Source organism: Arachis hypogaea, chromosome 4 (assembly GCF_003086295.3).
Source record: "Arachis hypogaea cultivar Tifrunner chromosome 4, arahy.Tifrunner.gnm2.J5K5, whole genome shotgun sequence".
In the NCBI taxonomy this organism is placed as follows: Eukaryota; Viridiplantae; Streptophyta; class Magnoliopsida; order Fabales; family Fabaceae; genus Arachis; species Arachis hypogaea.
Window position 1 is genome coordinate 31,203,408 of NC_092039.1, and position 19,641 is coordinate 31,223,048.

A 19,641-nucleotide genomic window follows, 5' to 3' on the forward strand; every position below is an offset into this window, starting at 1 on the left:
TTTTTTCATAACAATGTTAAACTCATAAATGACAAAATAACGATGAAAAATATACATCTCTTTGCAATATTAAAAAAATTGAGCCTCGTTCTATTGTTAACAAAAAAAATTAATATAATTTATTTTTTTAATAATCAACAATTTATAAGTATAATTTTGGTTAAAGACTTATGTGGTGCTTGTTTGGATAACATTAAAATTGATAAAAAAAAAATTTAACAAAAAAAGATTTTTTTATATTTTTTAATGTGTTTGTTAAATTTTTAGTGGTAAAAGTAAAAATACTAAAAAATTAAAAATATTTTTTTGAGATTATTTTTATTTTTTTATAAAATTTTTTAAAAAATAACTCAAAAATGATTTTTGTTAAAAGATCATCCAAATAAATGTGATCTTATGAAAAATAATCAAATACCTATTTATTCTTTACTATAATGGAAAAAGTTGTACTGAATGCTTGAAAAAGATCGAGATATATAATATATAGACAGACTTTAGAATATAAATTTTAGTGAAGATTATTGTGCTATGATGGGGGCATTTGATACAAAGTTATGTATAGGTGAACAGTCCCAGCCATGTTCTTTGGTATTAGACACCAAAAAATGGTTAGGAATCCATGTTTGACCCTTTGACTCTCTTTCTCTTAAGAGTTCCCTTTGTCTCTCTTCCACTGCATGCTTTGCTTCTCTTGCTTTCTCCCATTCTTTCTTCATTATGGCTTCACTCACTTCACTCCAAACATAAGCCGATTCGGTTGGCCACACACTCTGATCATAAACAACACAGTCTCATGTGATACATATTTAAGAAAAGGTTTAATTATTCTATGGTCTCTATAATTTTATTGAATTTTCAATTACTTCTTTATATATTTTGTTTTGATTGAGTCTCTATATTATATTAGATTTTGTAATTAAATTCCTACCGTGACAAAAATACTGGAGTTAACAAAATATTTCGTTAAACAAAACGAATATGCTTAATATTTGACTGAATATTCTATATAGTTTAACAAAATATTTCGTTAATTTTAACGTTTCTATCACGGTAGACACTTAGTTATAAAATATTATATGATATAAGGACTTAATTGAAAAGAATAAAAGTATAAAAACTTAATTAAATATTCGGTAAAACTATAAGAACTAATAGAATAATTAAATCTTAAAAAAACGTGACATATTATTATTTAAATCACTATCTAAAAACACTATATTATCGTTTGATGTTTTTGTGATTAGCTTTATAGTTTAAGAAATTTGTAACCTAAGTTTCTATATTTTTCTTTAGAAAAACAATATATGAAAAGAAAAAGAATAAAAAAAAGAAAGAAAATGTAATTGTTTTTGTGGTGGTTCAATATGTAAAAATTAAAATGCTACGTAATGAATTATAAGTTCTTGGGAGAATTATTACCACAAAAACTAGCTAGTATGATGAAAAACTATAAGATCTTATAAAACTCATTTTCAGGTGTTGCCTATACAATGTGAATCTTACGAGACAAATAACATGCAATATTATCATAGTGAAGAGAAATAGGGGTAGAGAATAGTCTCATATATGTTACCTCTGCATCCTTAACAATTGGTGTTTGCAGCCCATTAATGACTTCTTTTGCATCATATATCACTTTCACTTTTCCGTTATTTGTATCCTTTACTTTTATTGTACTGCACCATCAAAATGGTTATGAAATTAGCATAAATCTAAACATAGAATAAAATTAATTGTTTAAGAATCGATAAGTGAAAAATTTTAAAGACAATAGAATACCTATCCCAATGACCATCAACTTCATACAGAACATTCAAAGTTGATGAATTAAGGATCTTCCCTTTAACCACTTTCTGATTTCCACCAAATCCAAGAAAAGAAGGAGTTGATTTGTAAGATAAATCAGCTTCAAGTCCTGTCTCTATGCATTTTATATTAATTTTGCCAATCCAATCAACAGCAGGCACTGGAATTATTCTGAATAAAAGATGAGGACAATTCATTTCATATGTTTCTCCATGATTCAAAAGCTTCAATTGCCGTTTACCATGTACTTGAGCTTCAATTGATGTTCCTGCATATTTGTTACATTTGTGATGAATCTATGTGACTTATTAACATTTTTAATTTGTTAAGAATTTAGTAAAACTAGTGAATAATACCAAAGTTATTATCAAATTCAGGCATTTTGAGCTCCTAGTAAACTTCATTATTTGCTTGAAATTATCAAATTCATAGCACTTGATTAAAAAGCTGAGAGAACTAATTGTCTAACAAATGTTAAAAATCTTGCATTTTGACATGGACAGATTTAATTCCCTGTTTTGACATGTTAGAAAAAAATAAAAAAAATAAAAAGCCAAGCAAATGTGTAATGTGAAAAATTTTGTCCCTTAATTTGATTAATTCTTTAATGGCATCCAGTTAGTCATTAATATGAAAGAAATAAGGTTAATTATTTTTTCCTTGGCAAAGCTCAAAACATGGGAAAAACTTTTTGTTGTGACGTTATAATTCATTTTGGTGTAGCTAAATGATATTTGTTCTTTATCATGGGATAATTAATACCATAAAATTTTGGGATAGGTCGCTGGCACCAAATTATTTCTATGTTTTCTTTTTTATCTGTTGCATGAAGGGCAGTTACTGGAGGGTGGTGTGAAACCTGCACACATGAAAACCAAGAATATATTTATTTTAACTAACAAATAAAAGGTCGTGCTTACATCATGGTTTTACATTTTTTGTTCTAGAGTAACACTTGGATGATGCATTAGAGCTAACGCTCAATTTTTTTAAGAATATTAATATTGCATTTTCATAGAATACTTAGATAAATTGTACTTTATCTAATCATAAAATGACATTTCAAATAGAAATATGTATCCCATTATAATAAATAGTCATAATTGTCATTCTAATAGATAAAACACATTTTATCTAAAAAAAAAATGGATTTTGGCACAGTTGTTAAATATTTAGAAAAATAAAATCTTTGATATTTCAGATTTAATGATTTTACAATAAGTGTTTTTTTTTTCATTTAGCTTTTACAGAAATTTCAAAAATTCTCAAAATTCAGGAGGAAAAAAACAAAATAGAGATCTAAAGATAGGGCTAACAACCCTAATATTATCCGGAAATAGACAACTCCACCTACAAAGGTCAGATTGAGCAATGAAGAGGGTCGAATGTGAATTTAAGCCTAACTCTACTATTCAACCTATTAGCGCCTATTGTTAAAAATAATTATACATGTATAATGACATCGATTACAATCAAACCCACATCCTTTTTCTATTATAATTTTGTTAATTTTAGGTTTAAGTATAATTTTGGTCCCAACGTAAAGACTGAAAATCGATTTTATCTCCGACCTTTTTTACACTACAAAATGGTTCCAAAGTTTCAGTTTGTTTTAAAATAGATTATACATATATGTAATTTTCAATAAGAATAATTATGTAATATCTCCATAATAAGATGTTTTATATACCTGTAAAACTTTTGAAAGCTACAAATAGTTATTTATCATAATTTATCTATTTTGACATAGTTGCTAACTTTTTTTTACCATAACATGCAAACTCTTATTCACTTTTGCTGTTTCACTTTCACATATAAAAATAAACCAAGTAACGTAGAATTGAGAAGTGATTAATCAAGTACCTGTTCCAATAATACGTTGAGAGTTCCCTTAGAGACATGATGAGTCTCACCAAGAATGGGATTATAGGGAGCAACACCAAAAGTAGCAGGGCGAGTGGTGGAAATGGACCATGCCATCACTGCTATCAACCTATCCAATGGACTCTGCCCTCTGTTGCATTCTCTTATTAACTCCATTCCTGTGCTGTACACTGACTCACCATAGCACTGAAGTTGCGACTTCGGCAAATTAAACAATGCTGGCACCTTCAAATCAATAACAATAAGGTCAAACAATTTTATATTCCTTTATATATAAAAATATAAAATCATTCATGTTTGTCAACTTAATACCTTAAATATTTAAAAAAAGATATTTTATATATCTATGGCCAAAAGTTTAAAAATATGTCTTTACTATTCTATTTCGCTAAATAAAAATAAAATAATTAATACAGTGTTTACAATTTATTTTGGCTTATGTTAATGGTACACATACGAATGCCATTGACAAAATCATTCATGTATATAAAATTTATTATATTGTACTATTTTTCATATGGATTTTTGAGAATTTCTATACATTCTAGATAACTACCAAATTCTTATTATATTTTGCAATTTCTAAAATTGTTGTATCCCAACATACGCTGTACATATTTAATATCATAGTTATCGGATCCAAGACGTAATTGATATGTTGAACAAAAAGGGTAAAAAATAGAGGCTTAATAGATTATTAGTATTTGCAAATTGCAATTACAATATATACAACTAGATGCATGATTGAATGTTCCTTAGTTTTAAAGGCAAAAAAGTAAACTTTAATTATATTATAATTAATCAAGTGAACCTAACTCATTCATGTAGCTAACTCATCATAGGAAGAGAATGACAAAGAACAAATAATAAAAGTTATCTTTAGGCTATTAATAATTTAAGTATTTACCTGAAAGCGTGAGAGATCAGATCCTGGCCGCACATTCTTAAACAAACTTAATATGCGTTGCAAAAGATTAGGGGCTTTATAAGAATCAGAATCAGAATCAGATTCCCCTTCTAATGTCATTGGCTTTGTGAGCACAATTTTGGTCTCTTTCTTCTCCCCATTACTTACCTGCCACCAACATATTTCATATTCTATTACTATTAATAATTTTCTAATGCAGTAGTTAGTTTTTACCCTTTGCTACTAGATAATGCATTCATCAAGTAATCAACATTCAACAACACTAATATAGTTGAGCGTATTAAGAAAGGCCAACAAATAATGTAGCAGAAAAATAAATAAAATTAGGAGTACTTGTTTAATTGATAGTTTCTCAATCTTGTATTTATAATTTTGAGTAAATACCCAAATTATTTTTTAACAAATTTTAGATTGGACATTTTGATATCTAATAAAAGTTTTAATAATTTAGAAGCCTCCGAGAATTATCTATCACGTATTAATTATTGAAAGGTGAATAATTTGTTTTATTGTGATATTTTTCAAAATCGAATTATCTTATAAATAAAATTTGTTAAGGACGACAAAAAGACCAATTTGTCTAATAGAAATAGTTTTAGAAATTTAAGAGTAATAAAATATAATTAGAAGTCAAAATATTTTATCTGAAATTTATTAAGAATTAATTTAAATGTTTACTGTTATAATTTTACAAAGAATATAGTTAATCACTAAAATAAGAAAATATCATTTTCGAGTTTTATTATATCTTTTACTAAAATTTCAATACAAAAATAACAAAAAAAAAGAAAAGAAAAAGAAGTTATAAAGTATAAATAATCTGATCCTATAAAGATTTTAAAAATGATCAAGTGTCTGTGTGATGTGTAACATTTTTAATACTCATACAAGTCGAACCAACTTACCAACCCACATTTTCAAATCTTTTTCTGTTTTAATGTAAAACGAAGAAAAAAATTATAGAGACTTTGAGCACAATTATTTGAAAATTTAAAAACCAAAAAAAAATAATAGTTGGATGCAAGGTAAAAACACAATAGTTGACAAAAAATTAATTGATCAAAAAATAAATTTTATCAAGTTGGATGCAAGGAAAAAACACAGCAGTTGACAAAATTAGTTTCCCAACACCAAAGAACTGATTTAAACTAAAAGGAAAGATATTCAAGTCCAAAAGAAAATGACAAAGCACGTAAGTAGTAGAGGTGAGACTGAGATAATACGGCTTTAACGATAATTCCTATGCTATTGCTACTGCATTTGCAATAATGCTGCCTGGGCCTGCAAAAGTGCAAATTGAAATAAAGTAGAGTCCGCTAATTGGACAAATATTTCTCACATAACGATGCCAGATAACACTCTTTCTTCCCAAATAGAAACAAAATTAAGGTCCAATTTATTAAATTATTTTAGTTTCAAAATAATTTAGAATATAAAAAAGATGAAAACTTAGGTGCAGTTAGAGGATTTGATAATTTAATTAAATTTTTATCTAACAATTTTCAGTTATCAATTTTATGTAAAATTGACTGCGTTCATTTCATGTAAAAAGGTCTCATTTTAAATTGTTTCGAGACCATAATAATTTAATTAATTGTATTATTATTATTATTATTATTATTATTATTATTATTATTATTATTTAAAAATCACAGTCAATGATGCAATATAATTAACAAAAAAAGCACATTATTCATAAGAAAGAAATAATTCAGAGTTATATATGTATTCCTCGGTTATTGTTTTTTTCATAAGTTGTATATAGTAAAATTAATCTTCAATATAAAATATATTAAAAATAAATTAAATTATATATATGTATACGACTAATTTTGATAGTGAGTTTGATATGTACATCATAATTTTTTAACACTTATTACGGGAATCCAAATTATTCATATAACAGATGAGCAATAACAAAAACGGGAGAAAAGAAATTCCACATTGATATTTGCATTGATTGACTTAAGGGCTAAGCGTATAAGGGATCCTTGATACGCGTTAAGCGATAAAATTTTAATAGAACAATTTGGGAAGAAAGAGCCAGAAATTAATCATCATAAAGGAAGGAATCAAGTACCAAAATGGCAAAGGGGTACGCTATCGTCATTAATACACGAAATATATTCATTATTTATTTAATAAGACAAATTTGGAAGGTGCATATTAATACATAATAACACAGATATCAATGTGTATTTACTATTTAGTATTTTATTAAAAAAAATAAAACTAGATATTATACGCATAAAATTATATAGTTTTATTTTCAAAATTTTATTTTCTACATTTATAATTTATTGTCTTCGTCACTAACAACAGTAGGAATAAAGGTAATTTTTAATGAAAGTATGTTAATATTTTTTATTATTTTAACAGTCAAATAAAGTAATAAACTACATAAATTTATATATTTATATGTTTTTGTTTTGAGACAATAAATAAAGATGGGAAACGGAAACACATAGAATACACCCATTCTTGTTTCTTCTTTACACCTTGCGTTGAAGAGTAAAGGCACCATCCACATTCCACATTGTAAAATATTCCATTCACACAATCCGTAAAATGCATTGCGATTAATTAATTAATTAGGTACCACCGAATATGTGCGGTTAATAGTTAATACCGTACCCCTCTTTTCGCCGTCTCAAAAGCCAATTCATTATCATCATCATCATCATCATCATCATCATTCATATAATTAAACTAACGCAGAACAAGAAATCAATCATTTTGTTGTGATCAAAATGAAATTATAAATCGTCGTATGGTAGGTAAGAAACACAATAAGAGAGCATCGCAGGTTCAACCATTTCTTCAATGGAACAGTACTAAGAAGTAGGGCAAAATAAAAAGATTAAGAGAGAAAGAGAGAGAACATACCATGTCTGTTGAAGTATAGAAGCTACGGCGTGGTTGAGAGAGACAGAGAGAGAGAGAGAGAGAGAGAGAGAGAGAGAGAGAGAATGTGAAAGGTTTGGTAATGAGTGATGAGTGATGAGAGAGGAGTATTTAACTAATTTCAAAATTTCAACGATGAATTGAAAGAGAAGAGCGCTTTGGTTTTGGTTCTGAGAAACTTTTACGTTGGGGGCGAAGTTTAAGTGAGAGGAGCCAAGAAGAATTAATTAATTAATTAATTAATAAGAATATTTATTTATTATTGGATCAGGTGCACTTTCTCAACAATTGACCAACACCAACACGGTTTCACATTTTATGATTCTTTTTTTTTTTCTAGATTTTTTAGCAAATTGATCCAAATGAAATAAGAAACTGTGGAATTACTTACTCTTACTTTTGTTCAATCATGTTTAGCAAATAATTCTTGGTCTTTAATCAGATTTTAGATTTAAAAATTAATTATGTTAATTTTGTATATATTCACTTTTCGGTTTTTATAAAATTAACCTCTAACTCAAATTAAATTTAATTTTCATTTCTAAAATTTGTCTCACTCACCAAATTTCCTAAAATTAATTATATAATTAATTAACATTTATTATTATTATTATTATTATTATTATTATTATTATTATTATTATTATTATTCAACCATGCACTATTAGAGTAAAATGTTAAAATAAAAAATATAGTGACAAAATTTAATATTTAGAACTTGTTATTTTTGTTTAAATTGTGTTTTGTTTTAAAATCTATTAATTTTTAAAGAGGCTGATTTTGTATTTTAAATATCAATCTTACGCTTTATTTTTTACGATTTTTTCTCATTTTTTTATTTTGATAGTTATTACAGTATTATTTATTTATTGATTTTTTTATTTTTATTCTTATTAAAAAAATGAAACAAAAAGAGAAGATAAATAAAAAAAAGTGATGATAAAGAAGAAGAAGAGGAGGATGAGAGTTTTAAAGTGTACATAATTTATCAGAAAAATAACACCAAAATTTTTTAACGGTAATATAAGAAGTTTCTTAATTTTGATACCGAATAACTGTTGTTAGAAACAAGAGAGCAGTCTAAAGAAAAGTGGTTTGTGTATAATTCAATCTAAGGAAAAGTACAATGTACAAGTGGTATATATAGCTGCTAGAAGAATCAAAGTAATAAAAGCATATAATCCTACAATTAATATACAGATACGCTATATAAATACAAATAATACTAATTTGATTCTAATTATTCTCTTAACACCCCCCTCAAACTTAAGTGGGGGCTAAGGATACCATCTTGAGTTTGGATAACAGAGTCCGAAAACAAGTCGGATGATGAACCTTCGTGAAGATATCAGCAGTCTGGTCCAGTGTGCCAACAGCGATGAGACGAACAGCATTAATAAGGATACGTTGCCGAACAAAGTGACAATCATTCTCAATGTGTTTGGTGCGTTCATGAAACACATCATTATGAGCAATCTGAATAGCACTGCAGTTGTCACAAAAAGTATCAGTTGGGGATGATTGAGGAGTACTCAAGTCTTCAAAAAGCCAACGAATCGAGATAACTTCAACAGTGGTGTCAGCGAGAGCACGGTATTCAACTTCTGTGCTCGATCGAGCAGTAAATTTTTGCTTCTTAGCTCGCTAGGAAATGAGAGAGTCACCAAGAAACAAACAATAACCAGTAGTGGAATGACGATTAGTGGGATCACCAGCCCAATCAGTATCTGAGTACACCTGAAGGGATAAAGTTGAATGGGCAGAAAAATAAAGTCCATGGAATAGGGTGCCTTTGATGTAGCGAAGAATGCAAAGAACTGCCACATAGTGAGTAGTACGAGGAACCGACAAGAACTGGCTAAGAAAATTAACTGGATAGGCGATGTCCGGTCGGGTGACAGTTAAGTAGACGAGTTCTCCAACTAGATGATAAAGAGTATGATTATCCAAGTGCCATCCATAGGAGTAAATTGAACATTAGGCTCAAGAGGAGTAGACTCAGTGCGACTCTGTAAGTCCGACTCGAGCAAGAAGATCTGAAGCATATTTAGCTTGAGAGAGATAGATGCCATCATTGGTGGATATGACTTCGAGACCAAGAAAGTAGCTGAGAGAACCAAGATCTTTCATCTCAAAAGTACGATGAAGGGACACCTTGAGATCAAAGATACCATCAACATCATCTTCAGTAATGATCATGTCATCAACATACAAAAGTAGAAGAACAACTCCATATTCACTTTTACGAATGAAAAGAACATTCTCATGAGGGCTGCAAGTAAAACCAAGATTGCATATGGTAGTGCTGAACTTGTCAAACCATTCACGAGGAGCTTGCTTAAGTCCATAAAGTGCCTTGCGAAGGAGACAGACCTTACTAGAAGGACAAGGATATCCCAGAGGTGGTTTTATATAGACTTTTTTTTAATCCCCATTAAGAAATACACTCTTCACATCCATCTGACTGAGAGACAATTTTTTAACCACAGTAATGGCAATGAGAGCTCGAACTGACGTAAGACGAGCGACAGGAGCAAAAGTCTCTTCATAATCAATACCATACTCTTGTGTACAACCTTGAGCAACCAATCGTGCCTTATAACGATCAATAGAACCATCAGAGCAAGTCTTGATCTTGTATACCCATCTACTACCCACAACTTCTTGATCAAAAGGAAGATCAACTAAATCCTAACTGTGTGCCTTTTCAAGTGCCTGAATTTCTTCCTGCATTACTTGCTGCCAATTTGAATTGATAGAGGCTTCTCGGAATGACCGAGGTTCATGATGATGAAGAATTGTAGAAAAATTGTGATAATCAAGAAGATGAGGAGGTGGATTTCTTACCCTAGAAAAACGGATGGAGGAAGGAGGTATGACAGCAGGAGCAGGAGCGTCGTCTAGTCTGGAAGCATCGAGAGATGAAGAAGACGAAAGAGGAGGGGCCTTGAGGGGTGGGCTTGAGGTAGACCCTGTAGTATCATCACTAAGAAAGAGATCAATATCATGGTTAGTAAAAAACGGTGACGGAGTAGAAGAATGGACTCAAAAGAGAAAAAATTAGAGAACATGTGATGCTCCCAAAAAATAACATGACGAGATATACAAATGCCTCGAGAGATAGGATCCCTACAACAATAACCCTTATATTTAGAACCATACCCAAGAAAACAACACATGCGAGCTGAGGTTCAAGCTTATTGTGTTCATGAGGCTAAAGAAGGACAAAACAGACACGACAAAAAACATGAAGAGAACTATAATTGGGAGGAGTATGATAGAGATGCTCAAAGGGTGTAGTGTTACCAAGAATAGAATAAGGGAGTCTATTGATAACATGAATAACCATGAGAACAGCTTCACCCCAAGCACGTTCAGGACAAGAAGAAGAAATAAGCATCGCACGAGTAGAATCAATAATATGACGGTGTTTATGTTCAGCTCTGCCATTTTGTTGAGAGGTACCAGGACAAGAAAATTCAGACAAAGTACCTGTTCAGCGAGAAAATTTAAAAGTTTGGAGTCATAATATTCTATAGCATTATCCTATCTGAAGATTTTAATGACTTTTGAAAACTGAGCTCGAATTATAGTGGCAAAATTAATATAAATCTGAGGCAGCTCATGACGATTAGTCATCAAATAAACCCAAGTAAAACGTGAATAATCATCAATAAAGACTACAAAGTATCGAGCCCCTCCCATAGAAGCGGTGGGAGCGGACTCCCAAACATCATAATGAATAAGATCAAAAGGAGAGCAAATAATAGAGGAATTATTATAAAAGGATAAGGAAGGTTGTTTTATAGTTTGACAAGAAATAGAATCAAAAGACTCATTTTGAACTTGACCTAAAAAATATGTAGACATAAGAGGACGCAATTTTCCTAAGAAGATGTGGGCAAGACGACGGTGCCACAAGTGAAGAGTAGATGGAGAGAAAACAGCATAGAGATTTGACGTAGAGGGAACATGAAGTTTCTCGAGCTCAAACAAACGTCCGACCTTACAAGCAGTCCCGATAATCTTTCCCATCCAACGATCCTGCACACGAAAACCAGAAATAGAGAAAGTGACATAAAAATCGAGTTCAACAAGTTGACCGACAGAAATAAGATTAAAATTCAATTTTAGAATAAAATAAGTACCAAGAAGATGAATATTGGACTGTGAAATAAACCCTTGATGTGTTGCATGCAGGAGGGAACCATTGGCGGTGTTGACAGAAGGTGCATTTGTAGTGGTAGAAAATGATGAGAAAAGATGACGCAAAGGAGACATATGATTAAAACAACCAGAATCAAAATACCATTTAGAATTACCTGGAGGGGTGGAAAGAGCAGCAGGGGTAATACCAGAAAAAGAGAGAAGTTGCTTAAGAAGAGATTTAATGTCTGATGGAGAGACAAAAGGAGTGCTGAGAGAGGTAAAAAGGGTGGACTCAGTAGCAGCAACAACAGTAAAAGCAGGCACATGCGGAGAGTTGTTGGGATGAGGTTAATACTTGTGCTGATCTGAACGTGGTGGTCTAGTAGGACAGGTAGTAATCAAGTGACCCAAGAGCTTACAATAATGGCAGAACAGTTTCGGGCAATTGGACCCAATGTGACCTTTTTGTTTGCACTTACGACATTTAATAGAGGGACAGTCGGAGAAGGAATGCCCAAGACGGTTATAGTTTCGATAGATTTTGCCCTTTCTATCGATGGCAGCAAAGGCAGTTTCACTCTTAGAACGAGTCAAACCCAAGCACGTTTCTTTAGACTTAAGATGAGGAAGAGCATCTTCAAGACTAGGCAAGGGATTCTGATGAAGAAGAGAAGCCCTAACCGGCTCATAATCATCAGTAAGTGCCATAAGAAACTGTATGAGACGTGTTCGGTTCCTATAGTCCTCATATGCCTTAGCATCAGTAGGATCTTTAAGAATAGGCTCACAAGAAGTCAATTGATCCCAAATAATTTCTACTGAGCAAGAAAATCAAAAACCGCTTGGCAACATTCTTGCTTAAGGCTATGAAGCTCCTTTAGCAGTTGGTACTGATGAGAGAGATCAGAAATAGTGTAACGCTTGGCCAAATGATCCCATACCTCTTTAGTAGTTTCAAAATGTCCAAACTATAAATAAATGTCAGTAGTAGAGGTGTTGCAGAATGTAATACCTGGTCTAACCGAAATTAATTAAATAATGAGTTAAGTAGGAGCGAATATGGTTGAAAGATTTGGCAATTGGAATTTGATGATTTAAATATGATATTTGGATTCAGTGAATTTTTCCGAGTCGGAAGACATAGTTTTCTGCGTAGAAGCGCGCAGTGAAATTTTGACCGGCAGTACCGGCTGAGACCTGTCTGGTACTGCAGCTGAGAAAATTGATTATGAGTAAATAGGATTAAGAAATGAGGAATTATGATTAGGGGAGGTAGAAATATTTGAAGTGCGATTTAGAGCGCTAATCTTAAAGGTTTTGGTCCAAAATTGGGCCAACGGACAAAAATAAGTGAACTGGGCCTAAGTGGGTCCAAGACCCAACATATATAAACATTAGTTATGAGCATTTCAGCTCATTTTACCCTAAAAAGAAGGGTTGGGGCGCTGAATTGAGAAGAGAGAAGAGAAGAGAGAAAACTTAACTCTCTTTGATCTTCAAACCACCATAACTTGAGCTACGGAGCTCCGATTGACGAGCCGTTTGCGGCCACGCATCACTCTTATCATCCTCTACATTTCTATCTAAGTTTTGTGGTGAGTATTCCATTCATCTCTGCCCAGTTTTTAAAATTCCCCACTGTTACACGTTTTTGGGAAGTTAGTGTTGAAATCTTGTGATTTTGGGTGTTTAGGGATACTCCAACATGGATTCTAAGTGGGTTCTATCCCTACTTCATATGGGCTGAGGTAAGAAGTGCTCAAACCCTTGTGATTTATCATCTTTATGAGCCCTAGGTTGATGTATGAATGTGATATTGGTTATGTTAGTGCATTTGATGGTTTTGGTGCACAATTGGGAGATTGGGGTTGCTTGAGGAGCTTTGGTGAGGCTTAGGGCTAAGGTTGGTGGAGACTTCCAAAGAAGAAATTCAATTGATTTGGCTACAAGAGGTACGGTTTAAGTTTCATTTAAGTACCGTGTGGTGTGATGAGAATTCCTAGGCTAGATGCCCCTAGGATTAAGTTTGGATTGTGTAAATGGTTGGTGCTAATATGCATAGTTGGTATGTAATGTGAAATTAATGATTGGATTGAGAATTGTGTGGCCTTGTATGTTTGGTGTATTGAAAATTTGATGTACTGGGTAATGAGTATTGATTTGTGATTTATGCATTTAAATTGTGAAATTGGGCCAGAAGCCGTATATTTTGGGCCGGAGGCCGGAAAGAGGTAAGGAAGGTAAGTTGATGTGTGCATTGTATGATGACACAAGTGATTGGATGAATTTCAGATAATGAATATATGAATGATTGAGTTGGTTATTGAATAATGAGGTTTGAGGAGTTGAAGTGTGGAAATTGGTAATTTTGGGTGAAATTGTATAGATGAGGTATGTCTGATTTTGGTTGAGATATATTATGTGGTCATATATGTGAGTATAATTATTGATGCCTTGATGGTATGATAATGCATGAGAGATATGTATGTTGTGATATATGCTTGAAAAATGATTAAGGTTGATTTGGGGGTGAAACCACGTGATAGTGAGTATGATATTGGTTATGTATAATGATGGTTGATTGGAAATAGTATTGTTGGAAATTGGGATGAGGAAGGATGTATGACATGTTGATACGTTTGTAATTTAGCCATTTGCTTGAAATGGGTAAAGATGGTTATATGGCGATTTTGTGAATCGTGGTAAAGTGTTAATGTATGAGTTGATGAGGCTTGATGTTGATTTTGGTATATTTTGATTGGTTTCAAAAAGGGTTGAAATTGGCATGTTTTGGTTAATTTTGAAAAGAGTTGAAAATGGCTTGTTTTGAAAATGGCACTTTGTGATTTTGTACGAAAAACATTGTTTTTGGGCATACTTTGACGGGACATAACTTGGACTACGGATCTCTGTTTTGTGCCAAATCTGTTTAGAAATGAAATTGGATCCGGGATGTCCATGCCGTTCGAAGAACGGGTGAAAAACGATTTAAAATGAGAAAGTTATGTCCGTCGGAAGATTGGGGGTTGAATCTGTAAATTCTGCAGCTTTTAACTTAGAAAATTTTTAGCAGAATGACCCTCCACGCGTAGGCGCACTTGGCGCATACGCGTCGTTCTTCAAAAAGGCACCATCCACGCGTGCGCGTGGTGTGCGCGTGCGCGTCGATGCGCTGCACCCAATGCCCAGCCATTTTCCCGAGAGTTGTGCCAGAGTTGTGCCAGTTTTGTGCCTGGGGCGCAAATGCACCCACGCGTACGCGTGGCTGACGCTTACGCGTCGTCTGGATGTGTTTCAATCCGCGCGTCCGCGTGTATGACGCATACGCGTCGATGGGCTTTGTGGCCATCCACGCGTGCGCGTGGAGTACGCGTACGCGTGGCCCTGTTTTCATGCCAAAGTTGATTTTGAGTTTTAAAAAAACTAAATCTCATACTTCTAAGCCTCCGATCTCACCCCTCATGTATTAAATCATTATGATATGCTTAGTAATGAGAAAGGAACTAGGGGATGTGGTAACTTGCGAGTGAAGTAAGGGGAAAAGTTATGATCAATGGTGATCAACGATGATTATATGAGATATGGAGGATGATGGTAGGAGTACCGTGTATGCCATGAGCCGAAGGGCTATATCTATTGATAAATGGCTGGTTCTTGATTGAACCATGAGCCGGATGGCTGAGTTATTGCCGGGTCACGGCAAAGCCATTATTGATTATGGTTGAGTATAAATGCATATATGATTAATGGATGAATGTGTTGAATGGATAATGAAAATGTTGAAATGTGATGTGTAACCCCGGGTAGTAGGCAGTGGCGTTATCCACTTGCTCCGGGTATGAGACGGAAAAGGATGTTTATGATAAATGAGTTAATTATGGAGTTTTGAATGAATGTAACTCTTATACCTGGGTAGTAGTAAGGGTTAGGGTTCGTCCCACTTGCTCCAGGTTAATGTTTGAGATTTGATAACAATGAGGATTGATAATATGAATTGAGATTGAATGAATATATGCTTGAGATACCTGGGTAGTAGCAAGGGTTGTGGTTCGTCCCGCTTGCTCCGGGTCAATGCTTGAGATACCTGGGTAGTAGCAAGGGTTGTGGTTCGTCCCGCTTTCTCCGGGTCAATGCTTGAGATACTTGGGTAGTAGCAAGGGTTGTGGTTCGTCCCGCTTGCTCCGGGTCAATGCTTAAGATACCTGGGCAGTAGCAAGGGTTGTGGTTCGTCCCACTTGCTCCAGGTCAGAGATTGTGACGTCTGGGTAGTAGCCGCAGTAATGGTTATTCCACTGGCTCTGGGCTGAGCGGGTAGTAGCAAGGGGGTTGTAGCTCAAACTTACTTACTCCGCAAGGGGTGTTTCTGTCCAATGGTTAGCTACCAGGACATGTCGGGTTGGCTATATAACCGACATATGATATCATCAGCCATAGGGCAGGCATACATCATTTGCATATGTTTGAATTGTTTGGGTTTGCCTATTTGTTTTGGATTTCTATATCATATATGCTATGTTACCTGATTACGTGCTACTTGTTCTACTTGTACCTTATTTGTGTATTACTTGTCTGTATTGCTTGTGTTTGTACAACTGAGAGATCCCTCATGATGGTGTCAGTGGATGTTGGGGGCTGTTCTTGATGAGGTTAATTGATAATGCGATTGCATGATGATGATGATTTTTGAATGAGATCATTTGAGCCCCCTGGGTAGACGCAGTGATGTGATTTCACTAGCTCCAGGCGAGGGTATGATGTATTGATATAGAGTTGTTGAGGCAGAACAACTGGTGATGGTTTTGCTTATGATTCTGAGTCTGATTCGTGGAAGAATCAGCGAGTTGGGAAACATGTGTAACATGAAATAGATTTAGTATTTCCTTACAACAGTTGCCTATTCATGGATTAGTGAGAATCTAGGCTGGATAATTGGTGAAAAGGAGTTTAGGATGCTTAGTGAGTTTTTATTGCAGTGCATTGTATTTATTTAGCACTTTTACCGTACTGGGAACCCATTGGCCCGGGGTTCTCATTCCGTATATATCTCTTGTTTTTCAGATACAGGTTCAGGTGCTCAGAAGTGAGCTGCGGTTCGTCTGAGAGACGGCGAAGATATTTATTTTCCCTACTTTGTGTTTTGCTTAGAATCTCTCCACCCTTGTTTTGAAAAGATTATATTATGTATTGAACTCTTTTGGAACTTGCCTATAGAGGCTCTTATGTTTCCTTTGAGAGAGATTAGGATATGCTGTTGTCAACTACTTTCATACTGTACCCTAGCCGGCCTAAACTTCGCGGATCGCGACTAGTGGCTATTACTTATGTTATATATATCTATCCGTTATCTATCTCTTAATCTCCTTTATGCCTTGTCCGTATATCGTTTTCGGCTTCACAGTTTAACTTTTCGTTGTCGAAACGTGAGTGATACGTCTTCGCGATTTTATTTCTACTCTTTTCAGGCTTCTCGATTAATACTCCTTTCAAAGTTATCTATATTTATATATTAAAAATCCACCTGAGAGTCGTATCACCGTAATATCATTGACTTATGACTCGAGCATAAGGATTTGAATATTAAGGTGTTACATAGAACCAGGTGATAATTTGATGGTTTTTACTATCCCAATCTTCCAATTTCTCTGTAAAGTCTTTCTCAATGTCCTTCTTGGATTTGGAAGTCTCATCTTTAGATTTGTCAGTCACAGCTTGCTTAACAGGACAAACAATATCACCAGTCACATATCGCCATAATTTCCGCCCTTTAAAAAATTCCCGCATAATTTCAACCCAATGAGCATAGTTGGAGCCATTAAGGATAACAGGAATAGGCTGAAAACATCCAGTTTCTCCATAATAACAGGAACAAAGGCAAAAAAGGGTAGAAACTGCAGATTCGGGTCCAAAAACGAAAAAATAGAGGGCAGAATTGAAAAGAGCTCACCAAAAAACCTTAGGGAGGATCACACTTGTCTGCCACGTCAGCGACACGTCAACACCACATCAGCAAAAGGATGACACGTGGCGACGTCTGAATGGAGGGAAGAGACACGCTGGCGCTGAGATGGAACGCAGGTCAGAATGGAAGGTCGGACCGGGTCACACGCGGGCGGGTTGCTGGGAGGGCTACGGCGCGACACGTGGAGGCTTGTGGAGCGTGCGATCTGCACCAAAGATCTGACGGCTGTTGAAGCGTCTAGGTAGAGAAACAATGGATGTGGCCAGGGATGTTTCGGCGGCGCGTGGAGGCGCGTGCGGCGGTGCCAAATGGCGTCGCAGAGCTCTTTGTTCTCGTGAGAATGAGACGAAGACAATGGCATGGTCTAGGACAAATAAGAGGGTCAGGAAGGCTAGCAAAATGAGGATGAAAGAGGCTGCTAGGAGAAAAAAAGAAACTAGAACTATGAATAAAAAATCATGGAAAAAAATTAAACCTAAGCTCTTGATACCATGTTAGAAATAAGAGAGCAATCTAAAGAAAGTGTTTTGTGTATAATTCAGTCTGAGAAAAAGTACAATGTACAAGGGGGTATATATAGCTTCTAGAAGAATCAAAGTAATAAAAGTATAGAATCCTACAATTAATATACAGATAGGCTATATAAATACGAATGATACTAATAGATCTAATTTGATTCTAATTATTCTCTTAACAACTGTGACATATATTTTTGTCAAAAAGATGAAATAAGAACTATGAGAATGTGAAACAAGATGATGATGATGATGATGATGATGATGATGATGATGATGATGATGATGAGGAGGAGGAGGAGGAGGAGGAGGAGGAGGAGGAGGAGGAGGAGGAGTATTTTGACACCAAAATTTTGTAACTGTGTCATTTCAACTAAATGATATACTTTTCTTATCATTTAACTAGTTGAGTGGTATTAAATTTATATATAAGAGGTCTAGCTATTCCTATGTCATTTAGCAACAAATTGATGTATTTTTTTAATTCTAAAATACATTTAAATATATTTTATTAATTGAGTGACATAAGTTCTTGGACTTGTGATTCTTTAAATACTTTTAGTGTCATTTTTTAAAAATTTCTGTGTCATTTCTAATTAAATGATATGTTTTTATTATTACTGAATTAATTGAACCGGTCGAGTAACTGGTTCAATAGTTCAATAGTTCAACCGTGGTAGAACCGTGGTCGAATCGGTTTCGTTAAATATAAAATAAAATTATTAAAAATACAATATAAATCTTTTAAAATTTGAATTCAATCATTCATATAATAATAAAATTTAAAATTTCATAATCCATCAACTAACTAAACTATATCTCATCTCATCATTAAAATTCGACATTCGAATTCAAACGTGAAAATTTATAACTAAAAGAAATCATGACATAAAATACTATATCCATATTCAATCAACAATTACCAACATCATTAATTACTTAATTAGAAAAAACTCACTCAATTAATGCCAAATTACCAATTAGAAATAGCTATGAACCAATCTCAGCAGTAACATTTTTTCAAGATGTGCAAAACAAACCATGCCCTGCCCCCTAAAAATCCAACTTCATGTTTCAGCCATTATAGCAATTATAGTAAAATAAAACCCCAGCCATTATAACAATGACGGCAAAATTCAAAATTATAACCATTCAAAATCTAAAATTATATCAATTCTGTTCAACATTGATGAGCGGATAATTTATATGATTTTTGGCATTGTTTTTAGGTAGTTTTTAGTAGGATCTAGCTACTTTTAGGGATGTTTTCATTAGTTTTTATACTAAATTTATATTTTTGGACTTTACTATGAGTTTGTGTGTTTTTCTGTGATTTCAGGTAATTTCTGGCTGAAATTGAGGGACCTGAGCAAAACTCTGATAAAAGGCTAACAAATGACTGCTGATGCTGTTGGATCCTGACATTCCTGCACTCGAAATCGATTTTCTAGAGCTACAGAACTCCAAATGGCACGCTCTCAACGGCTTTAGAAAGT

At 33.6% G+C, this 19,641-nt stretch overlaps 1 protein-coding gene across 2 annotated transcripts; it reads right to left on the minus strand.

The window, feature by feature from the left end:
* Positions 1-444: 444 nt before the first annotated feature.
* LOC112796611 (oxysterol-binding protein-related protein 4C) lies at positions 445-7,732 on the minus strand. 2 transcript variants are annotated; one of them, XM_072235494.1, is made up of 8 exons: positions 7,505-7,575; positions 5,842-5,899; positions 4,598-4,765; positions 3,670-3,915; positions 2,569-2,665; positions 1,780-2,074; positions 1,574-1,676; positions 445-770 (listed from the first exon to the last, which is right to left on the minus strand). In XM_072235494.1, the coding sequence occupies exons 3-8, from the start codon at positions 4,715-4,717 to the stop codon at positions 519-521; spliced, it is 1,113 nt and encodes a 370-aa protein (XP_072091595.1). In that variant the 5' UTR covers positions 4,718-4,765; positions 5,842-5,899; positions 7,505-7,575; the 3' UTR covers positions 445-518. The 2 variants fall into 2 exon arrangements, with proteins under 2 accessions (XP_072091595.1, XP_025694942.1); XM_025839157.3 differs by lacking the exon at positions 5,842-5,899 and having other exon boundaries at positions 7,505-7,732.
* Positions 7,733-19,641: the final 11,909 nt, after the last annotated feature.

Coding starts and splice junctions, on each gene's coding strand:
- LOC112796611 (XM_025839157.3), bottom strand. Junction 2,075..2,568: donor ACCTATCCCAAAATTTTATG/GTATTAATTATC, acceptor ACAAATATGCAG/GAACATCAATTGAAGCTCAA. Junction 771..1,573: donor CAATTGTTAAGGATGCAGAG/GTAACATATATG, acceptor GTTTATGATCAG/AGTGTGTGGCCAACCGAATC.